Source organism: Pongo pygmaeus, chromosome 12 (genome assembly GCF_028885625.2).
Source record: "Pongo pygmaeus isolate AG05252 chromosome 12, NHGRI_mPonPyg2-v2.0_pri, whole genome shotgun sequence".
Taxonomy (NCBI): domain Eukaryota; kingdom Metazoa; phylum Chordata; class Mammalia; order Primates; family Hominidae; genus Pongo; species Pongo pygmaeus.
In genome coordinates, this window is record NC_072385.2 from 47,910,031 (window position 1) to 47,928,212 (window position 18,182).

Sequence of the window (18,182 nt, forward strand, 5' to 3'; positions counted from 1 at the left end):
TCCCAGTCGGGATTCTCTTTCAGTCTTACAACTCTCGGCCTTGTCTCGCCCCATAGTGATAATTTCCACCGGATCACATTCTCCCTCCCTCCTCAGGCCGGCTGCTAGCTCCGCACAGGCACCAACCACTCCCCTTGGCAAGTGTTAACGCGTTCTCACCGTAAATAGAGCTTTCCAAACTTGGGGGTCCCGCCGCCTAGGCTAGGCCTCATCGGCTCATGCGCACAGCCTCTTCCGTGCAGGCTCCCCTGGCCCCGAGAACTACATTTCCCAGTAGGCAATGGAAACCCAAAAGAAGTACGGAGAGGCGGGAGGGTCAATCATGACCGGAGAGTTGGCTCTTCGCCGGCTGGCTGGTTAATCAGTGCTCAAAGCTGCCTCCGCCTTCTGACTGGAGAGCGAACTAGCCCGGGCGGAGCCACAGTCCTAGAGGCTGAGCGCAGTCGGAGCTGTCCCATTTACCCGACCCGACGCCGGCGTGATGTGGCTTCCGCTGGTGCTGCTTCTGGCCGTGCTGCTGCTGGCCGTCCTCTGCAAAGTTTACTTGGGACTATTCTCTGGCAGCTCCCCGAATCCTTTCTCCGAAGATGTCAAACGGCCACCCGCGCCCCTGGTAACTGACAAGGAGGCCAGGAAGAAGGTTCTCAAACAAGGTAGCAGGAGGGACCCTGGGGTCCGGGGCTGCACTCGAGGCATTCTCACAGATTTGGGTTCTCATTTTGCCAAGGCAGCAGCTACCAGACCTGGGCCTTAGTTTCCCCATATGTAAAGTACTGGGAGGGCTTCCTTGCACGTGGAGGAGCCCCGCTTTAGTGTGCGACACTGTCGATAGTCTTTGCCCTAGTAGGCCCCGGGAATAGTAGTCCCAAGGGTGCGGTCATTGTCCTTGGTTTGCAAGGTCTTGGCACCCGCCCTGCCACTTGTAATCCCCGTGGCTCATGGAACTGATAATCCCCGTGGCTCATTCCTCCACTTGGTTCCAGGACCTTAACTTTTTCACCTACCCTCCCATGCGAGCTCAGGGGTGTGGGGGAGCAGCACAGAAATGCGTAGGAAATCGCGTTTTGCCCGTCCGGTGATTTAACAGGCTTTGCATGGTCCCAACTCGTAAGGATTGAACCCTAGTTCTGAAACTTTGGCAGAGGTTCAACAAGGCGCCTCAGGCTCAGAGCCTGCTCTCCACTCTCATCTTTAAACATATTTTGTGGTTGCTTCTAGGGTTTAAAGAGTTCTGCTGCTTTAAAAAATAATGGATCACCTGTTTGATCTACAGAGTCCCTCTCACTTGTAAATTTTAGAATTCTCCGTGTCATATCTTGCTACACAATCGGAGACAGTACTGTTCTAAGTGGAAGGACTAATCATCTGGACTTCTGAGAACTGAGTTTTAGCTTGGACTCTGTCACTAATTTGCTGCATAACCATTAGCACCTACCTGGGCTGGTCTAAAAATGAGATGACTAGCTTAACTGCTTTTCAAACCGGGTTGTGATCTATTAGTGGGCTATGAAATCAATTTAGTGAGTTGCAACTGGCATTATTTATTTATTTATTGAAACAGAGTCTCGCTCTATTGCCCATGCTAGAGTGCAGTGGCGCGATCTCCGCTCACCGCAACTTCCGCCTCCTGGGTTCAAGTGATTATCGTGCCTCAGCCTCCCGAGTAGTGTGCACGCCCAGCTAATTTTTGTATTTTTAGTAGAGACAGGGTTTCACCATGTTGTCTAGGATATCGAACTCCTGGCCTCAAGTGATCCACCCACCTTGGCCTCCCAAAGTGTTGGGATTACAGGCGTGAGCCATCGCGCCCGGCCACAACTAGTATTTTAGAATGCAGTAGAATAGAAAATATCAGAGTGCATTATACATAGTTCCACTAAGTATTGCATTGTGATACTTGTTTCATATATTTATCTTATATACTTACATGTGAAATTTTTTTTTACTATTGGTCTCTCTAAAAACATTCAAAAAATAAGCAGTTTGCCAAGTTCTCTTGTATCTTGAAACATCCCAGATCTCAGTTTTTTGCCAGTGATTGTTAAAGAACAGATCTTGTGTCGGAAGTACCCATATAGCACCACTTGCTATCCAGTTTTGTCTTCTGAGAAGGTGCTGCCTCCCTCAGCACTGCCCCCAGACCTTCCCTATGGGAGGGGCTGGTGCTGTGATTTCTCAGAGCTGCAGCCTCTGAGCAGTTCTGTCCTGCCCAAGCCTTTCCATCACCACCTGGAAGAACCACCATAAGATCCAGCTATTCCACTATTGCTTGCAGACCCTGCATCTTCCAAAGAAGCCCGGCTTGTGGGCTGGTGTGTTGGCTCATGCGTGTAATCCCAGCACTTTGGGAGGCTGAGGTGGGCGGATCACTTGAGGCCAGGAGTTCAAGATCAGCCTGGGCAACATAGCAAGACTTTGGCTCTATAAACCATAAAATAGGCGGGGCGCGGTGGCTCATGCCTGTAATCCCAGCACTTTGGGAGGCCGAGGCAGGCGGATCACGAGGTCAGGAGATCAAGACCATCCTGGCTAACATGGTGAAACCCCATCTTTACTAAAAAATATTAAAAAAAAAAATTAGCCGGGCATGGTGGTGGGCACCTGTAGTCCCAGCTACTCGGGAGGCTGAGGCAGGAGAATGATGTGAACCCAGGAGGCGGAGCTTGCAGTAAGCGGAGATTGCGCCACTGCACTCCAGCCTGGGTGACAGAGCGAGACTCCATCTTAAAAAATAAATAAATAAAAATAAAAATAAATTAGCCAGGCACGGTGGCATGCACCTGTAGTCCCAGTTACTCGGGAACCAGAAGCAGGAGGATTGCTTGAGGCCAGGAGTTCAAGGCTGCAGTGAGCTGTGATCACATCACTGCACTTCATCCTGGGCCAGAGTGAGACCTTGTCTCAACAAAAAACCAAAACCCCAAATCTGCCTGGCTGGTTCTGAGTATTCCCAGGTAAAATGTTTGAAACATGTTAGTCAAGAGTTCTGTGCCAAACTGCTCTAGAGGTTTCTTGCACTGTACAAGCTAGAGAAGTCTTCTTTGGTTTCCCTATCTTTGCTATTTCCCTGCCCCTGCCTGAGAAACCCACCCTTTGGCCCTTCCGCTGTAGCTTTTTCAGCCAACCGAGTGCCGGAGAAGCTGGATGTGGTGGTAATTGGCAGTGGCTTTGGGGGCCTGGCTGCAGCTGCAATTCTAGCTAAAGCTGGCAAGCGAGTCCTGGTGCTGGAACAACATACCAAGGCAGGGGGCTGCTGTCATACCTTTGGAAAGAATGGCCTTGAATTTGACACAGGTAAGGCTTGTGTGGAAAAGGGTTGGGAGCATGGCTATATATTGAAGAGGCTTGGAGCAGCCCTTGTGGGGTGATACTGAGCATTTCTGTTGTTTTGGAAGTGCCATCTTCTCTCTGGGAACTTTTTTTCTTTGTTTGTTTCAGACAGAGTCTCACTTCGTCACCCAGGCTGGAGCGCAGTAGTGTGATCCCAGCTTACTGTAACCTCTACCTCCTGAGTTCAAGTGATTCTCATGCCTCAGTCTCCCGAGTGGCTGGGATTACACTCAGTAATCCCACCAAGTGGGCCACCACACCCTGCTAATTTTTTTGTATTTTAGTAGAGATGGGATTTCTCCATGTTGGCCAGGCTGGTCTCGAACTCCTGACCTCAAGTGACCCACCTCCCTCTGCCTCCCAAAGTGTTGGGATTACAGGTGTGAGCCACCATGCCCAGCCTCTGGGCACTTTTCTTATGTGACAGCATAGCTACTGGGAGTTGAACCGGGCAGGGATCTGGTGGTTTCTGCTGTGACACCTCCCTGCAGTCAGGGTGAGCAGCTCACTCTGGGCGTGAACTTGGTCAGGCCAGAGAACCTCTTCCACCTCACTTCCTCAGCCACCTTTCCAGGGCTCAATCCCCGTATCCGTTTACTACCTTGTTTTTCCATCTCCCAACAGGAATCCATTACATTGGGCGTATGGAAGAGGGCAGCACTGGCCGTTTTATCTTGGACCAGATCACTGAAGGGCAGCTGGACTGGGCTCCCCTGTCCTCTCCTTTTGACATCATGGTACTAGAAGGGCCCAATGGCCGAAAGGAGTACCCCATGTACAGTGGAGAGAAAGCCTACATTCAGGGCCTCAAGGAGAAGTTTCCACAGGAGGAAGCTATCATTGACAAGTATATAAAGCTGGTTAAGGTAACATGGACATGCTGAGGACCCAGAGTTTGTTCCCGATCAGGCTGGCTTTCTTTATTATTAGTGGAGGCACTGGGGGTGGAGAGTGCAGTGGGGGAGGCAGGAAGGGAGGAAGAGTCATATCTGTTCTTAGCTCAGCCTCCACCCAAGTCCATCCAGTTCTCCATCTCTCTCTCTCTGGAGCCTTGGCTCCACGGCTGCTGCTGTCACCCTGGCATCTGGGGATGCCCCGCTCTCCTCCCTGACTAGGCTGGCTTCCATGACATCAGATCACTACTCCTTCTTACTGCATCCGAGACCAGATTGGGATTTTTGAAAAGGAATTTGAGCAGGAAAATAAAAAGCAAAAAAAGGACTCATCCGAGTGTAGGATGGGAAAAAGTCACAGAGTATAGATTTTTAAAAAATATTCAAATTCAGCAAAGTTCAGCCAGGGGTAAGTGTTGCTGGATTCTCGGGTTGGTCCAGGCTATGAGGATAGCAGTCCTGTCACAGCGGTTCTAGAGGTGAGGCCTGCTGTCCTCATTCACTCCCCCAGGTGGTATCCAGTGGAGCCCCTCATGCCATCCTGTTGAAGTTCCTCCCATTGCCCGTGGTTCAGCTCCTCAACAGGTGTGGGCTGCTGACTCGTTTCTCTCCATTCCTTCAAGCATCCACCCAGAGCCTGGCTGAGGTCCTGCAGCAGCTGGGGGCCTCCTCTGAGCTCCAGGCAGTGCTCAGCTACATCTTCCCCACTTACGGTGGGTACTGGCCCTGGGCTCTGGGCAGCTTCTGGAGGAGGAAGGGCTTCCCTCTCATCTCTCAATCTTTCTTCTCGACCCTGCCTGGCTGACTGATATGGAGCAGTGTAAACCCCACGCCCTCTGGAGCTTGTGGATGAGAAGTCTGGCCACCTGCTGGACTCCTTGGTCAAAATTCTCTTCATCCGTGCCTTGGATGATTTTTCAGTCCAACCAACACTGTCCTCCTTGGTCTTGGCAGCATGGCAGTTTGCATGGAGGGTATTCCTAGTGGCGCCAAGATCTCTAAGGTACCCCATGTCTGGATGGAAAGGCTCCTCTGGCTGCCTTGGACCCTGAGGAACATGTGGTTCCTCGGATAGACTGGGCTGTGTGTTATCTCGCAGAATTCCACGTTCCTTTCTGAATGGTGCTGGTGCCTGCTCTTGCCTGCTCACCACCCTTCCTTCCTTCTGCAGGTGTCACCCCCAGTCACAGTGCCTTTTCCATGCACGCCCTGCTGGTTAACCACTACATGGAAGGAGGCTTTTATCCCCGAGGGGGTTCCAGTGAAATTGCCTTCCACACCATCCCTGTGATTCAGCGGGCTGGGGGCGCTGTCCTTACAAAGGCCACTGTGCAGAGTGTGTTGCTGGACTCAGCTGGGAAAGCCTGTGGTGAGAGCCCTGTCCCACCCTGCCCTTCTGGGTCCCTGGGTTGGTGTGGGCGAGACCTGGGGTCTCCCTGAGACCGGAAGGAGTAGAACTGACCTCCTTATGGAAGCTTAAGGTGAGAATCTGCCCTAGAGCAGGGTCCAGGGATAGTGATTAGTCCAGAAATAAAAAGGAAGCAGGAAAGATAAAGGATTGGCGGGGCATAGTGGTCCACGCCTGTAACCCCAGCACTTTGGGAGGCTGAGATGGGAGGATCACTTGAGCTCAGGAATTTGAGATCAGCCTGGGCAACATGGTTAAACCCTGTCTCTTTAAAAAAAAAAACAAAACAAAAAAAACAGAAAAATATGGCCGGGCATGGTGGCTCACGCTTGTAATCCCAGCACTTTGGGAGGCCGAGGCAGGCGGCTCACAAGGTCAGGAGTTCAAGACCAGCCTGGCCAATATGGTGAAACCCCGTCTCTACTAAAAATACAAAAATTAGCTGGGCATGGTGGCACGCGCCTATGGTCCCAGCTACTTGGGAGGCAGAGGCGGAAGAATTGCTTAAACCCAGGAGGTAGAGGTTGCAGTGAGCTGAGATCGTGCCACCACACTCCAGCCTGGGCGACAGAGCGAGACGCCATCTCAAAAAAAAAAAAAAAAAAGAAAAGAAAAGAAAAGAAAAATAAAGGATTGCATGGTCCCCAAACAACAGTATTTATTTATTTATTTAATAGATAAAATTATTTACCCAGTAATCTATGACTTTTTTTTTTTTTTTTTTTGAGATGGAGTCTCGCTCTGTTGCCCAGGCTGGAGTGCAGTGGTGCAATCTCGGCTCACTGCAAGCTCCGCCTCCTGGGTTCACGCCATTCTCCCGCCTCAGCCTCCCAAGTAGCTGAGACTGCAGGCGCCCGCCACCACGCCCAGCTAATTTTTTGTATTTTTAGTAGAGATGGGGTTTCACCATGTGTTAGCCAGGATGGTCTCGATCTCCTGATCTTGTGATCTGCCCACCTTGGCCTCCCAAAGTGCTGGGATTACAGGCGTGAGCCACGGAGACCAGCCAACTGTTTTCTTGAGTGTAGAGACTGTCTTTTATCTTTGTATCTATAAATCTTAGCACATATTAGAGGCTCAATAAATGCTGTTGAGTGGCCGATAGAATGAATGAGTAACCTTGGATTCCACAGGGTAGTATGGAGGCCAGCAAGGTTCCCTGCCTCTATCTGTAAAGTGGGGCCCGGAACCTTATTACCCTGGCTCAGGTTGATGCTGTAACCCGCATAGGGACCCAGAATCCCAATATAAATGAACTCTTGGAATAGAGGGTCTGTGCAAGAAGGACTCTGTTAAACAGAATAGGCCATCTATGACTAATGGGTGCTTAAAGAAGCCAGGGAAGCAGGTAAAAAGAGGCCTGGGAAAAACTGGGCTGATGTAGACATGCATTTATCAGAGGAACCTTTCAAGGAGGTGATAAGTGGGGGGCCCAGTGCAAAATGAAAAATCAGGGAGAAAAGGCCATCAGTGATCTGAGAGAATCCATTAGTAGAAGAGACTGATAAGTTAATGGGTGGTAAGAGAGAGGTGGCTGTCGGTTGGGCAAGGTTTTCTCTGATGTCCATGAACAAGTTCTCCTTTCAGCTGAAAGGGGTCCAGGAAGCAAGGTAGGTTTATCAGTTGAGTTAAATACAATCCGGATATATTTGTTTGTTTTTCAAGTGCTAGGTAATAAAAGATAGAGATAAAAGAGGCCGGGTGCAGTGGCTCATGCCTGTAATCCCAGCACTTTGGGTGGCCAAGGCAGGCAGATCACCTGAGGTTGGGAGTTCAAGACCAGCCTGGCCAACATGGTGAAACCCTGTCTTTACTAAAAATACAACAATTAGCCAGGGCCAGGCACGGTGGCTCACGCCTGTAATCCCAGCACTTTGGGAGGCTGAGGTGGGTGGATCACAAGGTCAGGAGTTCGAGACCAGCCTGGCCAATATGGTGAAACCCTGTATTTACTAAAAATACCAAAATTAGCCAGGCACAGTGCTGAGAGCCTGTAATCCTAGCTACTTGGAGACCTGGACAGGAGAATCGCTTGAACCTGGGAGGCGGATGTTGCAGTGAGCTGAGATTGCACCACTGCACTCCAGCCTGGGCAATGGAGCGAGGCTTCATCTTACAAAGGAAAAAGCATTCATTTACGTGCCATCTGGAGGCGTGTGCTAAGGATGGGGGTAACAGACAGCATGGTGAAACAGGGGAAACCTCCTAGAGGCACAGGTGTTGGAGCTGAGTAATAAAGGGTGAGATGAAGCTAGCAAGCAGATGAGGCTGGAGAATATTCCAGGAAGGGGAAGCAGCATGTGCAAAGGCGTGGAGATATGAAAGAGCTGAGTGTTTTCAGGCATCCAAAAGTATTAGGTTGAACAACAAGAAACTGCCATTTTTGTAGGTAAGAAATGGTTGACTCTCAGCTGTTTGATATTGGTTCTGCCTAATAGTTTAGTGGGGGTTTAGCGAGAGTGACCAGAGATGGATGGAGCTGGACACACAGAAGGGACCACATTGCACAGGCTGCTGTAAGATTTTGGAGGTTCTCTTATCCAGGATGAGGCATCATTGCAGGGTTTTATTTTTATTTTATTCATTCATTCATTCATTCATTTTTTTAGATACACAGTCTCACTCTATTGCCCAGGCTAGAGTGCAGTAGTGTCACCATAGCTCACTGTAGCGTTTAACTCCTGGGCTGAACCCATTCCTCTGGCTGACGAGATAGGACTACAGGTGTGCACAACTCCATACAGCTTAATTTAATTTTTTTCTTTTTTTCTGTAGAAACAGGGTCTCACTATGTTGCCCAGGCTGGTCTTGAGCTCCTGTACACAAGCAATCAGTCCTCTTACCTCAGACTCCCAAAGCGCTGGGAGTACAGGCATGAGCCACTGTGCCCAGCCCCGATTGGAGGGTATTAAAGAGTATTTGGAAACAACTGTGGCAGCAGAGAAAAGGGCCTGGATTTCCAGTGGAAGGTCTTTAGCCTTTGAGCTTTGTCTGGGATTTGGCTCAAACACAGAGTACACACAAACATACACACACACAGGTAGGTACAGAGCTAGGGAAAGTAAGCCCAAGCAGTTGTAGGATAGTGTGAAAGCACCTGAAGATATTCACTCACTGTGCATTTTCCCAGGGGCCTGCCCTGCCTGAGTCTAGGTAGCTGGACTCGAAGGTCTGAGAAATGGGCACAGGCAGAGAGAGATCCATGGGGGCCGTGGGCCTTCCTCTTCATCCCGGAGCTCACAGACCCTCAACCAAGCTCTTGTGCCTGCAGGTGTCAGTGTGAAGAAGGGGCATGAGCTGGTGAACATCTATTGCCCCATCGTGGTCTCCAACGCAGGACTGTTCAACACCTATGAACACCTACTGCCGGGGAACGCCCGCTGCCTGCCAGGTAAAAGGCGGGTCTGCACTGCCCCTCTTGCAGGTTCCCCAGTGTGTCCCCTTCTGGAGCCAACTTGCTCCGTCTGGGTCATGCTTCTCCTCTTCTTGGCCAGCCCTCTGATTGTCCTTAAGCAACAAGGTGAGAACGCTGCCTCTAACATCATCCTAACCCTAGCATTTAATTTGGGGAAACTGAGGCCCATACAGATTAATTACAGTCCTGAGGCCAGTCAGCTGAAAGGGGCAGGGCTGAGCAGAGTAGCTGGTCTGATTTGAAAGCTCTGCTCCTCCCACCCTTCTGGGCTGAGGGGGCTTCCAGAGAAGAGGCCTCAGGAAGAGAAGCAGGAGAGCAGGCAGCCTACAGGGAGCAGAGCCGCCGAGCCAACGCAGCTAAGAGGTCCTGCCACCTTTATGTAACTGGATCTGAGGAAGGTGGCCGCTGGGAAGAGGGGACCAGTAACCCAGCAGGGGTGAGACAGAGGGGCCCAGATGAAGGACTCAGGATGGGGCGGGAACTGGAGAGCACGGAGCAGCTCCGGATGTGGTGTGGTGGAAACGTTGACTGGTACAGGAGCTAGAGAGCAGGGGAAGGAGCCCTGACCCCAGAGGGTGGGCCCGGGAGCTGCTCCCTGAGGAGCTGAGGAAGGGGAAAGCAGAGGGGCTGGGGGGCAAAGCGAGGTCCTGGCTTTCCTCGTGGGTACCGGGTGGTAAGGGAGTTGTGATTGTCTCCAGGGCATAGGGTGGTTTCACCAGCGCCAGCCTCTCCTTCCTTTGCCCTGCGTGGCTGAGCCTGCAGCCTGCTTGGCCTCCCCTCTCTCAGACTCTCAGGAGCTGAAGGGGTGAGGCAGAGACGGCCCAGGGGCAGAGCAGGGAGGTCGGGCATGGTGCGCAGGGAGGTCGGGCATGGTGCACAGGCAGACTCTGCCTTTGCTACTTCCTACCTTTCTCTCTCTGACCCTGACCTCCCTTCTCCCCTGTCCCAGGACCTCTGGGAACTGACACTGTCCTGGCCAGGCAGCCCTGCTAGAGTCACCTGTCCCTTCTGCCCCCCTCTCACTGTCTGGTTACAATTTTCCCTTGTCTATGAATTTTCCTCCTGAACACGATCTGAAGGCCTCAAAAATATTTAGTTAAATGAAGGAAGCAGAGTGGCCAGGGGCCCAGCATGCCTCAGGCAGGTGCCAGAGCTGGCACCCCAAGGCTCTCCTGGCAGCAAGGAGTGGCCGTCTCCGGCCATGGTCTGCACAGGCACCAAGCACTCCCCTTGGCAGGTGTGAAGCAGCAACTGGGGACGGTGCAGCCCGGCTTAGGCATGACGTCTGTTTTCATCGGCCTGCAAGGCACCAAGGAAGACCTGCATCTGCCGTCCACCAACTACTATGTTTACTATGACACGGACATGGACCAGGCGTAAGGCGCGCGTGCGTGCGTGCGTGCGTGCGTGCGTGCGTGCGTGTGTGTGTGGCCCGTGCCTCCCTGCTTGACTCAGAGAATGAGCAGAGGTTATGGAATGGGAGGAAGTGGGCAATTTCTCATTTGCTCCTGGAAGTTTGTCACGCCAAGGCTGTGGCTCAGCCTCACCCCTGTGGGAAGTCCCTAGGGATGAGCAGTCCTTGCAGTGGTTCTGGGGTTTTGAGGACAAAAGCCTGGAGATAGCACCACACTCTTGTCACACGCAGGATGGAGCGCTACGTCTCCATGCCCAGGGAAGAGGCTGCGGAACACATCCCTCTTCTCTTCATCGCTTTCCCATCAGCCAAAGATCCGACCTGGGAGGACCGATTCCCAGGTGGGGCTGCAGGTCCCGGGTGAGGGGGTGGAGGGAGCGGCTGGACAGTAGTAACATCAGCTCTGATCCCCAGGCCGGTCCACCATGATCATTCTCATACCCACCGCCTACGAGTGGTTTGAGGAGTGGCAGGCAGAGCTGAAGGGAAAGCGGGGCAGTGACTATGAGACCTTCAAAAACTCCTTTGTGGAAGCCTCTATGTCAGTGGTCCTGAAACTGTTCCCACAGCTGGAGGGGAAGGTAGGGGGTAAAGTCTTTGGGGTGGTGACGGACCTCACGGTGCGGTTTCTGCCCTTTCCTTGAGACAGGGGAATTGGGCCCCAAGACATGAGCCCCAGGGAAGGACAGGGCACCCATCCCTGGAGTCAGCAAATGGGAAAGAGCGGAAGAGGGAGGGGAGCCAGGATCTCACATGCCTGCCCCACCCTTTGTGCCCTCAGGTGGAGAGTGTGACTGCAGGATCCCCACTCACCAACCAGTTCTATCTGGCTGCTCCCCGAGGTGCCTGCTACGGGGCTGACCATGACCTGGGCCGCCTGCACCCTCGTGTGATGGCCTCCTTGAGGGCCCAGAGCCCCATCCCCAACCTCTATCTGACAGGTATACTCACTGCCCCATGTTGTCAGGACCTGAGACCCTGAGCCCCTGTCGCCCAACGTCCTCTGTTCCTGCCCTCAGGCCCTGCTGTCCTCTGCAGCCTCCCATCCCCTGAGCAGGCCTGCCTGAGCAGGCTGTGGCCCCGGTCTGATTGGAGCCAGCTCTGGGTGGCCCTCACGTGGAGGGAAGAGCACCAGGGCCCCACCCTCCCCTGGGCCTGCCTGGGTGCACGCTCAGGGGCCTCTGCTCTTGCCTCCTAGGCCAGGATATCTTCACCTGTGGGCTGCTCGGGGCCCTGCAAGGTGCCCTGCTGTGCAGCAGCGCCATCCTGAAGCGGAACTTGTACTCAGACCTTAAGGATCTTGATTCTAGGATCCGGGCACAGAAGAAAAAGAATTAGTTCCATCTCGGAGGAGTCAGAGGAATTTGCCCAATGGCTGGGGCATCTCCCTTGACTTACCCATAATGTCTTTCTGCATTAGTTCCTTGCACATATAAAGCACTCTAATTTGGTTCTGATGTCTGAAGAGAGGCCTAGTTTAAATCACAATTCTGAATCTGGGGCAATGGAATCACTGCTTCCAGCCGGGGCAGGTGAGATCTTTACGCCTTTTATAACATGCCATCCCTACTAATAGGATATTGACTTGGATAGCTTGATGTCTCATGACGAGCGGCACTCTGCATCCCTCACCCATGCCTCCTAACTCAGTGATCAAAGCGAATATTCCATCTGTGGATAGAACCCCTGGCAGTGTTGTCAGCTCAAGCTGGTGGGTTCAGTTCTGTCCTGAGGCTTCTGCTCTCATTCACTTAGTGCTGCGCTGCACAGCTCTACTCTGTCAAGGGAAAAGGGAGACTAATGAGGCTTAACTCAAAACCTGGGCATGGTTTTGGTTGCCATTCCATAGGTTTGGAGAGCTCTAGATCTCTTTTTTGCTGGGTTCAGTGGCTCTTCAGGGGACAGGAAATGCCTGTGTCTGGCCCAGTGTTGTTCTGGAGCTTTGGGGTAACAGCAGGATCCATCAGTTAGTAGGGTGCATGTCAGATGATTATATCCAATTCATATGGAAGTCCCGGGTCTGTCTTCCTTATCATCGGGGTGGCATCTGGTTCTCAGTGTGCCAGCAAGGACTCAGTACCTGAGCCTCAATCAAGCCTTATCCACCAAATACACAGGGAAGGGTGATGCAGGGAAGGGTGACATCAGGAGTCAGGGCATGGACTGGTAAGATGAATATTTTGCTGGGCTGAAGCAGGCTGCAGGGCATTCCAGGCAAGGGCACAGCAGGGGACAGCGCAGGGAGGTATGGGGTAAGGGAGGGAAGTCACATCAGAAAAGGGAAAGTTACAGAATGTGTGTGAAGCCCAGAAATGGCATTTGCAGTTAATTAGCACCTGTGAGGGTTAGACAGGTAGGTGAATGCAAGCGCAAGGTTTGGAAAAATGACTTTTCAGTTATGTCTTTGGTATCAGACATACGAAAGGTCTCTTTGTAGTTCATGTTAATGTAACATTAATAAATTTATTGATTCCATTGCTTTAACATTTGAAATTTATTTTGGTTTTTTGTTCAAGAAAACAAAACTATTATTACGATGGCATTTGCAGAAGCTCAGTAAAACACTACATACTGAATAACACCAAAATAAGCTTTAAAAAATAAAATTAAGGAATTATAAAGTTACAAAAAGTGGGGTCTGCGCCTTCCCGAGCCAGTGTGCTGAGCTCTCCGTGTCGCTGTTGCCGCCTGCACCTGGCCTACTCCTGCACTCCCGGCTGTACGCTCTGCTTGGCCTCGCCATGCCGGTGGACCTCAGCAAGTGGTCTGGGCCCCTGAGCCTATGAGAAATGGACGAGCGGTCACAGCACCTGCTGCATGTCACCTACGCTCAGGCGGCAGTGGATGAGCTGGACAAAGTGCTGACGCCCACCCAGGTTAAGAATAGACCCACCAGCATTTCGTGGGATGGTCTTGATTCAGGGAAGCTCTACACCTTGGTCCTGACAGACCCGGATGCTCCCAGCAGGAAGGATCCCAAATGCAGAGAATGGCATCATTTCCTGGTGGTCAACATGAAGGGCAATGACATCAGCAGTGACATAGTGCTCTCCGATTATGTGGGCTCAGGGCCTCTCAAGGGCACAGGTCTCCACCGCTATGTCTGGCTGGTTTATGAGCAGGACAGGCCACTAAAGTGTGACGAGCCCATCCTCAGCAACCGATCTGGAGACCACCATGGCAAATTCGAGGTGGCGTCCTTCCGTAAAAAGTACAAGCTCGGGGCCCCAATGGCCGGCACGTGTTACCAGGCTGAGTGGGACGACTATGTGCCCAAACTGTACGAGCAGCTGTCTGGGAAGTAGGGGGTTAGCTTGGGGACCTGAACTGTCCTGGAGGCCCCAAGCCACATTCCCCAGTTCAGTGTTGCATGTATAATAGATTTCTCCTCTTCCTGCCCCCCTTGGCACAGGCGAGACCTGACCAGTCAGATGGTGGTTGAGGGTGACTTTTCCTGCTGCCTGGCCTTTATAATTTTACTCACTCACTCTGATTTATGTTTTGATCAAATTTGAACTTCATTTTGGGGGATATTTTGGTACTGTGATGGGGTCATCAAATTGTTAATCTGAAAATAGCAACCCAGAATGTAAAAAAGAAAAAACTTAGGGGGGAAAAAAACCAGGTCTACAGTGATAGAGCAAAGCATCAAAGAATCTTTAAGGAAGGTTTTAAAAAAAAAGATTGGTTGCCTCTGCCTTTGTGATCCTGAGTCCAGAATGGTACACAATGTGTTTTTATGGTGATGTCACTCACCTAGACAACCAGAGGCTGGCATTGAGGCTAACCCCCAACACAGTGCATCTCAGATGCCTCAATAGGCATCAGTATGTCGCTCTGGTCCCTTTAAAGAGCAATCCTGGAAGAAGCAGGAGGGAGAGTGGCATTGCTGTTGTTGGGACATGGCCATCTAGACCGGCAGCAGCGCTCGCTGACAGCTTGGGAGGAAACCTTAGATCGGTGTTTGTTAAACTGATCATTCTTCATGGGGGTAAGAAAAGCTGGTCTGGAGTTGCTGAACATTGTGTTAATTGTGCTGTTTGCTTATACTTGAATAAAAACAGAAACCTGAATGAAAAAGAAAAAAGTTACAAAAAGTGGCCATCTACCGATTGGGCAAACAAAAAAGAACAGTTTCAACACTTAGTCATTTATTGCACATGGAGTCTGATGAATTAAAGGAATACCAATCAGAGTGTCGGGGGCTGGCGTGTTGGCAGTTTGAAGTACCATACAGCTCAGGGCTGGGTGCTTTGGCTCACGCCTTTAATCCCAGCATTCTGGGAGGCCAAGGCAGGTAGATTGCTTGAGCTCAGGAGTTCAAGACCAGTCTGAGCAACATGGCAAGACCCTGTCTCTATAGAAAGTCCCCACCCCACCCCCCCAGAAAAATTAGCTGGGCATGGTGGTGTGCCCCTGTAGTCCCAGCTATTCAGGAGGCTGAGGTGGGAGGATCACTTGAGCCCGGGAGGTGGAGGTTGCAGTGAGCCAAGATTGTGACACTGCACTCCAGCCTGAGCAAGAGAGTGGGACCCCGTCTCAAAACAAAACAAACAAAAAAACCAAACATATAGCTCAGACCCAAACCCTTTACAGAGGAGTTTCTAAATTGGGAGATTTGGCTAAATACAATGGCTCATGTCTGTAATCCCAGTATTTTGGGAGGCTGAGGTGGAAGGATTGTTTGAACCCAGGAGTTTGAGGCTGCAGTGAGCTGTGATCACACCACTGCACTCCAGCCAGAGTGACAGAGCGAGACCCTCTCTCTAAAAAAAACAAAACAAAACAAATAAACAAATTGGGAGATTTGGTAAATTCACGTCTGACCTGTAGAACTACCTGAGTTGAGAGTCACCCTTGGCTCTGGATGTACCGTTTAATTACAGCTAAAAATCTCTACCCAGGATTCCTACTGGAGCAAGTCACGCCGAGCCCAACCTTCCTAGCAAGAGTTTTCACAGCGTTCTAGCTCTCATCACACTTGCAGCATTCTGCATCAGGTTACCCTGTACAGTCAAGCACAAGAGAAGACACCAGCATCACCAGCAGGAGAATTCTACAGGTTTAGAATTCTATCAGCACATGTGTCACTAAAAGCCATTATGGGGGGACTATGTCAGAATATATGTAAATAGCTGTCAGATCTTTCCCAGTTGCCTCAGCCTTTCTACACAGACTGGTCTTCGACTTGCCCTGAGTCCAGAAGTGGACTCTTATAGCAATTCTACTCAGGAATCTGTAGCAGGAAAACAGGTTCCTCTATTAACATCCATGACTGAAGCACAGATTCGTCTAATAGAAATCACCCTTCACCGGGCGCGGTGGCTCACGCCTGTAATCCCAGCACTTTGGGAGCCAAGGCAGGCGGATCACCTGAAGTTGGGAGTTCAAGACCAGCCTGACCAACGTGGAGAAACCTCGTCTCTACTAAAAAGGCAAAATTAGCCAGGCGCGGTGGTACGTGCCTGTAGTCCCAGCTACTCGGGAGGCTGAGGCTGGAGAATCGCTTGAACCAGGGAGGTTGTGGTGAGCTGAGATCGTGCCGTTGTCCTCCAGCCTGGGCAAGAGCGAAACTCCGTCTCAAAAAAAAAAAAAATCACCCTTCAACCAAAAGCTGGGTGCAGAAAGGGAAGCCCTTAGCTGACTATAGGAGGTGCCTCTTGTGGCTCCACGTGCTTCTTACACACCACCCCTAGCTTGAGTGATGCCTCAGCCGGCTCACCCTCATCCACACAATCTCTAGAAAACATGCTTTGAATATTGTCTTTGAAAATACAACCACGCAGAAAATAAGCTTTCCTTTAGTGTGCAGTATTTTATTCAGTGCAATTCTAAAGGCAAACTTGAATTCAACTGTACTCTTTCTGCACAAGAAATGAAACTTCTCAGAGGTTCAAAAGCTGAGCTCTGTGGACTCCATGACGAAATCTACACATCCACTGCCAACCCCTTGATTTCTGAAACCAACCTTGCTTCCTGCTGTCCTCTTTAAGAGCAAAACCCAACATGTATAAGGTCAGAGCAAGTGGTAGCCAGGAAAAGCTTGGGGACCTCTAGCATATCCAGAGGGCATGAAGAAAGAAAACATGTCCTCTGCCAAAGGCAAAATGGAGTTTGTGAAGCAGGAGTGGTGGCTCATGCCTGTAATCTCAGCATTTTGGGAGGCCAAGGAGGCCAATCATCTGAGGTCAGGAGTTCGAGGCCAGCCTGGCCAACATGGCAAAACCTCGTCTCTACTAAAAATATAAAACGTAGCTAAGTGTGGTGGCAAGCGCCTGTAATCACAGCTACACGAGACGCTGAGGCAGGAGAATCGCTTAAACCCAGGGGGTGGAGGCTGCAGTGAGCCAAGATCCCACTGTTGCATTCCAGCCTGGGCGACGGAGTGAAATTCTGTCTCAAAAAAAAAAAAAAAAAAATACTTATCCACCACCACAGAAACAGCAATTAATTAAAATCACACAAAATAATAATAATAATTTATTATTTTGAGATAAGGTCTTGCTCTTCTCTCAGGCTGGAGTGCAGTGGTGTGATCATAGGTCACTGCAGCCTTGACCTCCTGGGTTCAAACAATCCTCCCACCTCAGCCTCCCAAATACCTGGGACAGCAGGCAAGAGGCACATTCCGTGTGTGTGTGTGTGTGTGCGCGCGTGCGTGCGTGCGTGTGTGTGTGTAGAGATGGGGTCTTGCTGTGTTTCCCATTGTGTGTGTGTGTGTGTGTGTGTGTGTGTGTGTGTGTGTGTTTAGAGATGGGGTCTTGCTGTGTTTGTGTGTGTGTGTGTGTGTGTGTGTGTGTGTGTGTTTAGAGATGGGGTCTTGCTGTGTTTCCCAGGCTGATCTCAAACTCCTGGGCTCAAGCAATCCTCCTGTCTGCGGACCTCCCTAAATGCTGGGATTACAAGTATGAGCCATCATGCCTGGCCCCACAAAATGATTTTTAAAGTCAGTTAGAAATCAAACATACACTAGAAAGAAATACACTTGATGGAGAGATGGGAATCCTGACTCTGCTTCACACTGTTCTGTATTATTTTGCATTATTTACATGTAGTTTTTTTTTTCCCTCAAATTGAAAGAAAAGTTATAATGAAGAGGGGAAACTCCTTAAGGCCGATTATCTGAGAAGCTAGCAGTCCAGCGCTAAATTGTGAAGCTGACCTCTTGAGGTAGTTAACAAAGATGTTTCTCTTTATGTCTTTTTGCAAGTAGCACACTGCCCTAATTACTCCAGCTTTTTGGTGAGTTTTGAAACTGGGAAGTGTGAATTCTTCAGCTTTGTTCTTTTCCAAGTCTGTTTTTGCCTTTCTATGCCTCTTGCATTTCCATATGTATTGTGGAATCTGCTTGTCGATTCTGCACCAAGCCAGCTGGAATCTTAATAGAGACTGTGTTTAATAGAGACTGGGTGTAGACCAATTTGGGGAGCATAGCCATGTTAACAAAATTCTGTCTTCCAATCCATGAATATAGGCTATCTTTCCATTTCTTTAGGTCTTCTTTAATTTCTTTCAATATTTTGTAGTTTTCACAACACAAATTTTGCAATTCTTTGGTTAAATTTATTTCTATGGATTTTTTATACTATTCCTAAATGCAATTATTTCTTATTTATTTTCAGATTTTCCATTGCAAAGGTATAGAAATATAGTTGATTTCTGTATGCTGATCTCAAAGGATGTGGAGAAAATAAACAATAGAAAACAAGGAGATAGTGTCCC

The 18,182-nt window shown here is 50.2% G+C and overlaps 2 protein-coding genes and 1 pseudogene across 7 annotated transcripts in view; 2 read left to right on the forward strand and 1 right to left on the reverse strand.

Moving 5' to 3' along the window:
* ELMOD3 (ELMO domain containing 3) overlaps positions 1-256 on the reverse strand; it is a 37,024-nt gene extending 36,768 nt beyond the window's left edge. For 2 of the 6 annotated variants that reach the window (XM_054475420.2, XM_054475415.2), the window contains exon 1: positions 160-256. The gene's annotated coding sequence lies outside the window, so the exon portion shown is untranslated. The remainder of the gene's footprint in view (positions 1-159) is intronic. The other 4 variants (XM_063649326.1, XM_063649323.1, XM_063649325.1 and 1 more) reach the window with 2 other exon arrangements.
* Positions 248-12,944, forward strand: LOC129030260 (all-trans-retinol 13,14-reductase). Its single transcript, XM_054475403.2, has 11 exons — positions 248-653; positions 3,112-3,294; positions 3,955-4,196; positions 4,735-4,936; positions 5,395-5,592; positions 8,903-9,022; positions 10,284-10,422; positions 10,692-10,801; positions 10,875-11,041; positions 11,242-11,401; positions 11,659-12,944. The coding sequence occupies exons 1-11, from the start codon at positions 482-484 to the stop codon at positions 11,796-11,798; spliced, it is 1,833 nt and encodes a 610-aa protein (XP_054331378.1). The 5' UTR covers positions 248-481; the 3' UTR covers positions 11,799-12,944.
* Positions 12,945-13,077: 133 nt separating this feature from the next.
* LOC129030266 (phosphatidylethanolamine-binding protein 1-like) lies at positions 13,078-18,147 on the forward strand (annotated as a pseudogene).
* The last annotated feature ends 35 nt before the right edge of the window (positions 18,148-18,182 follow it).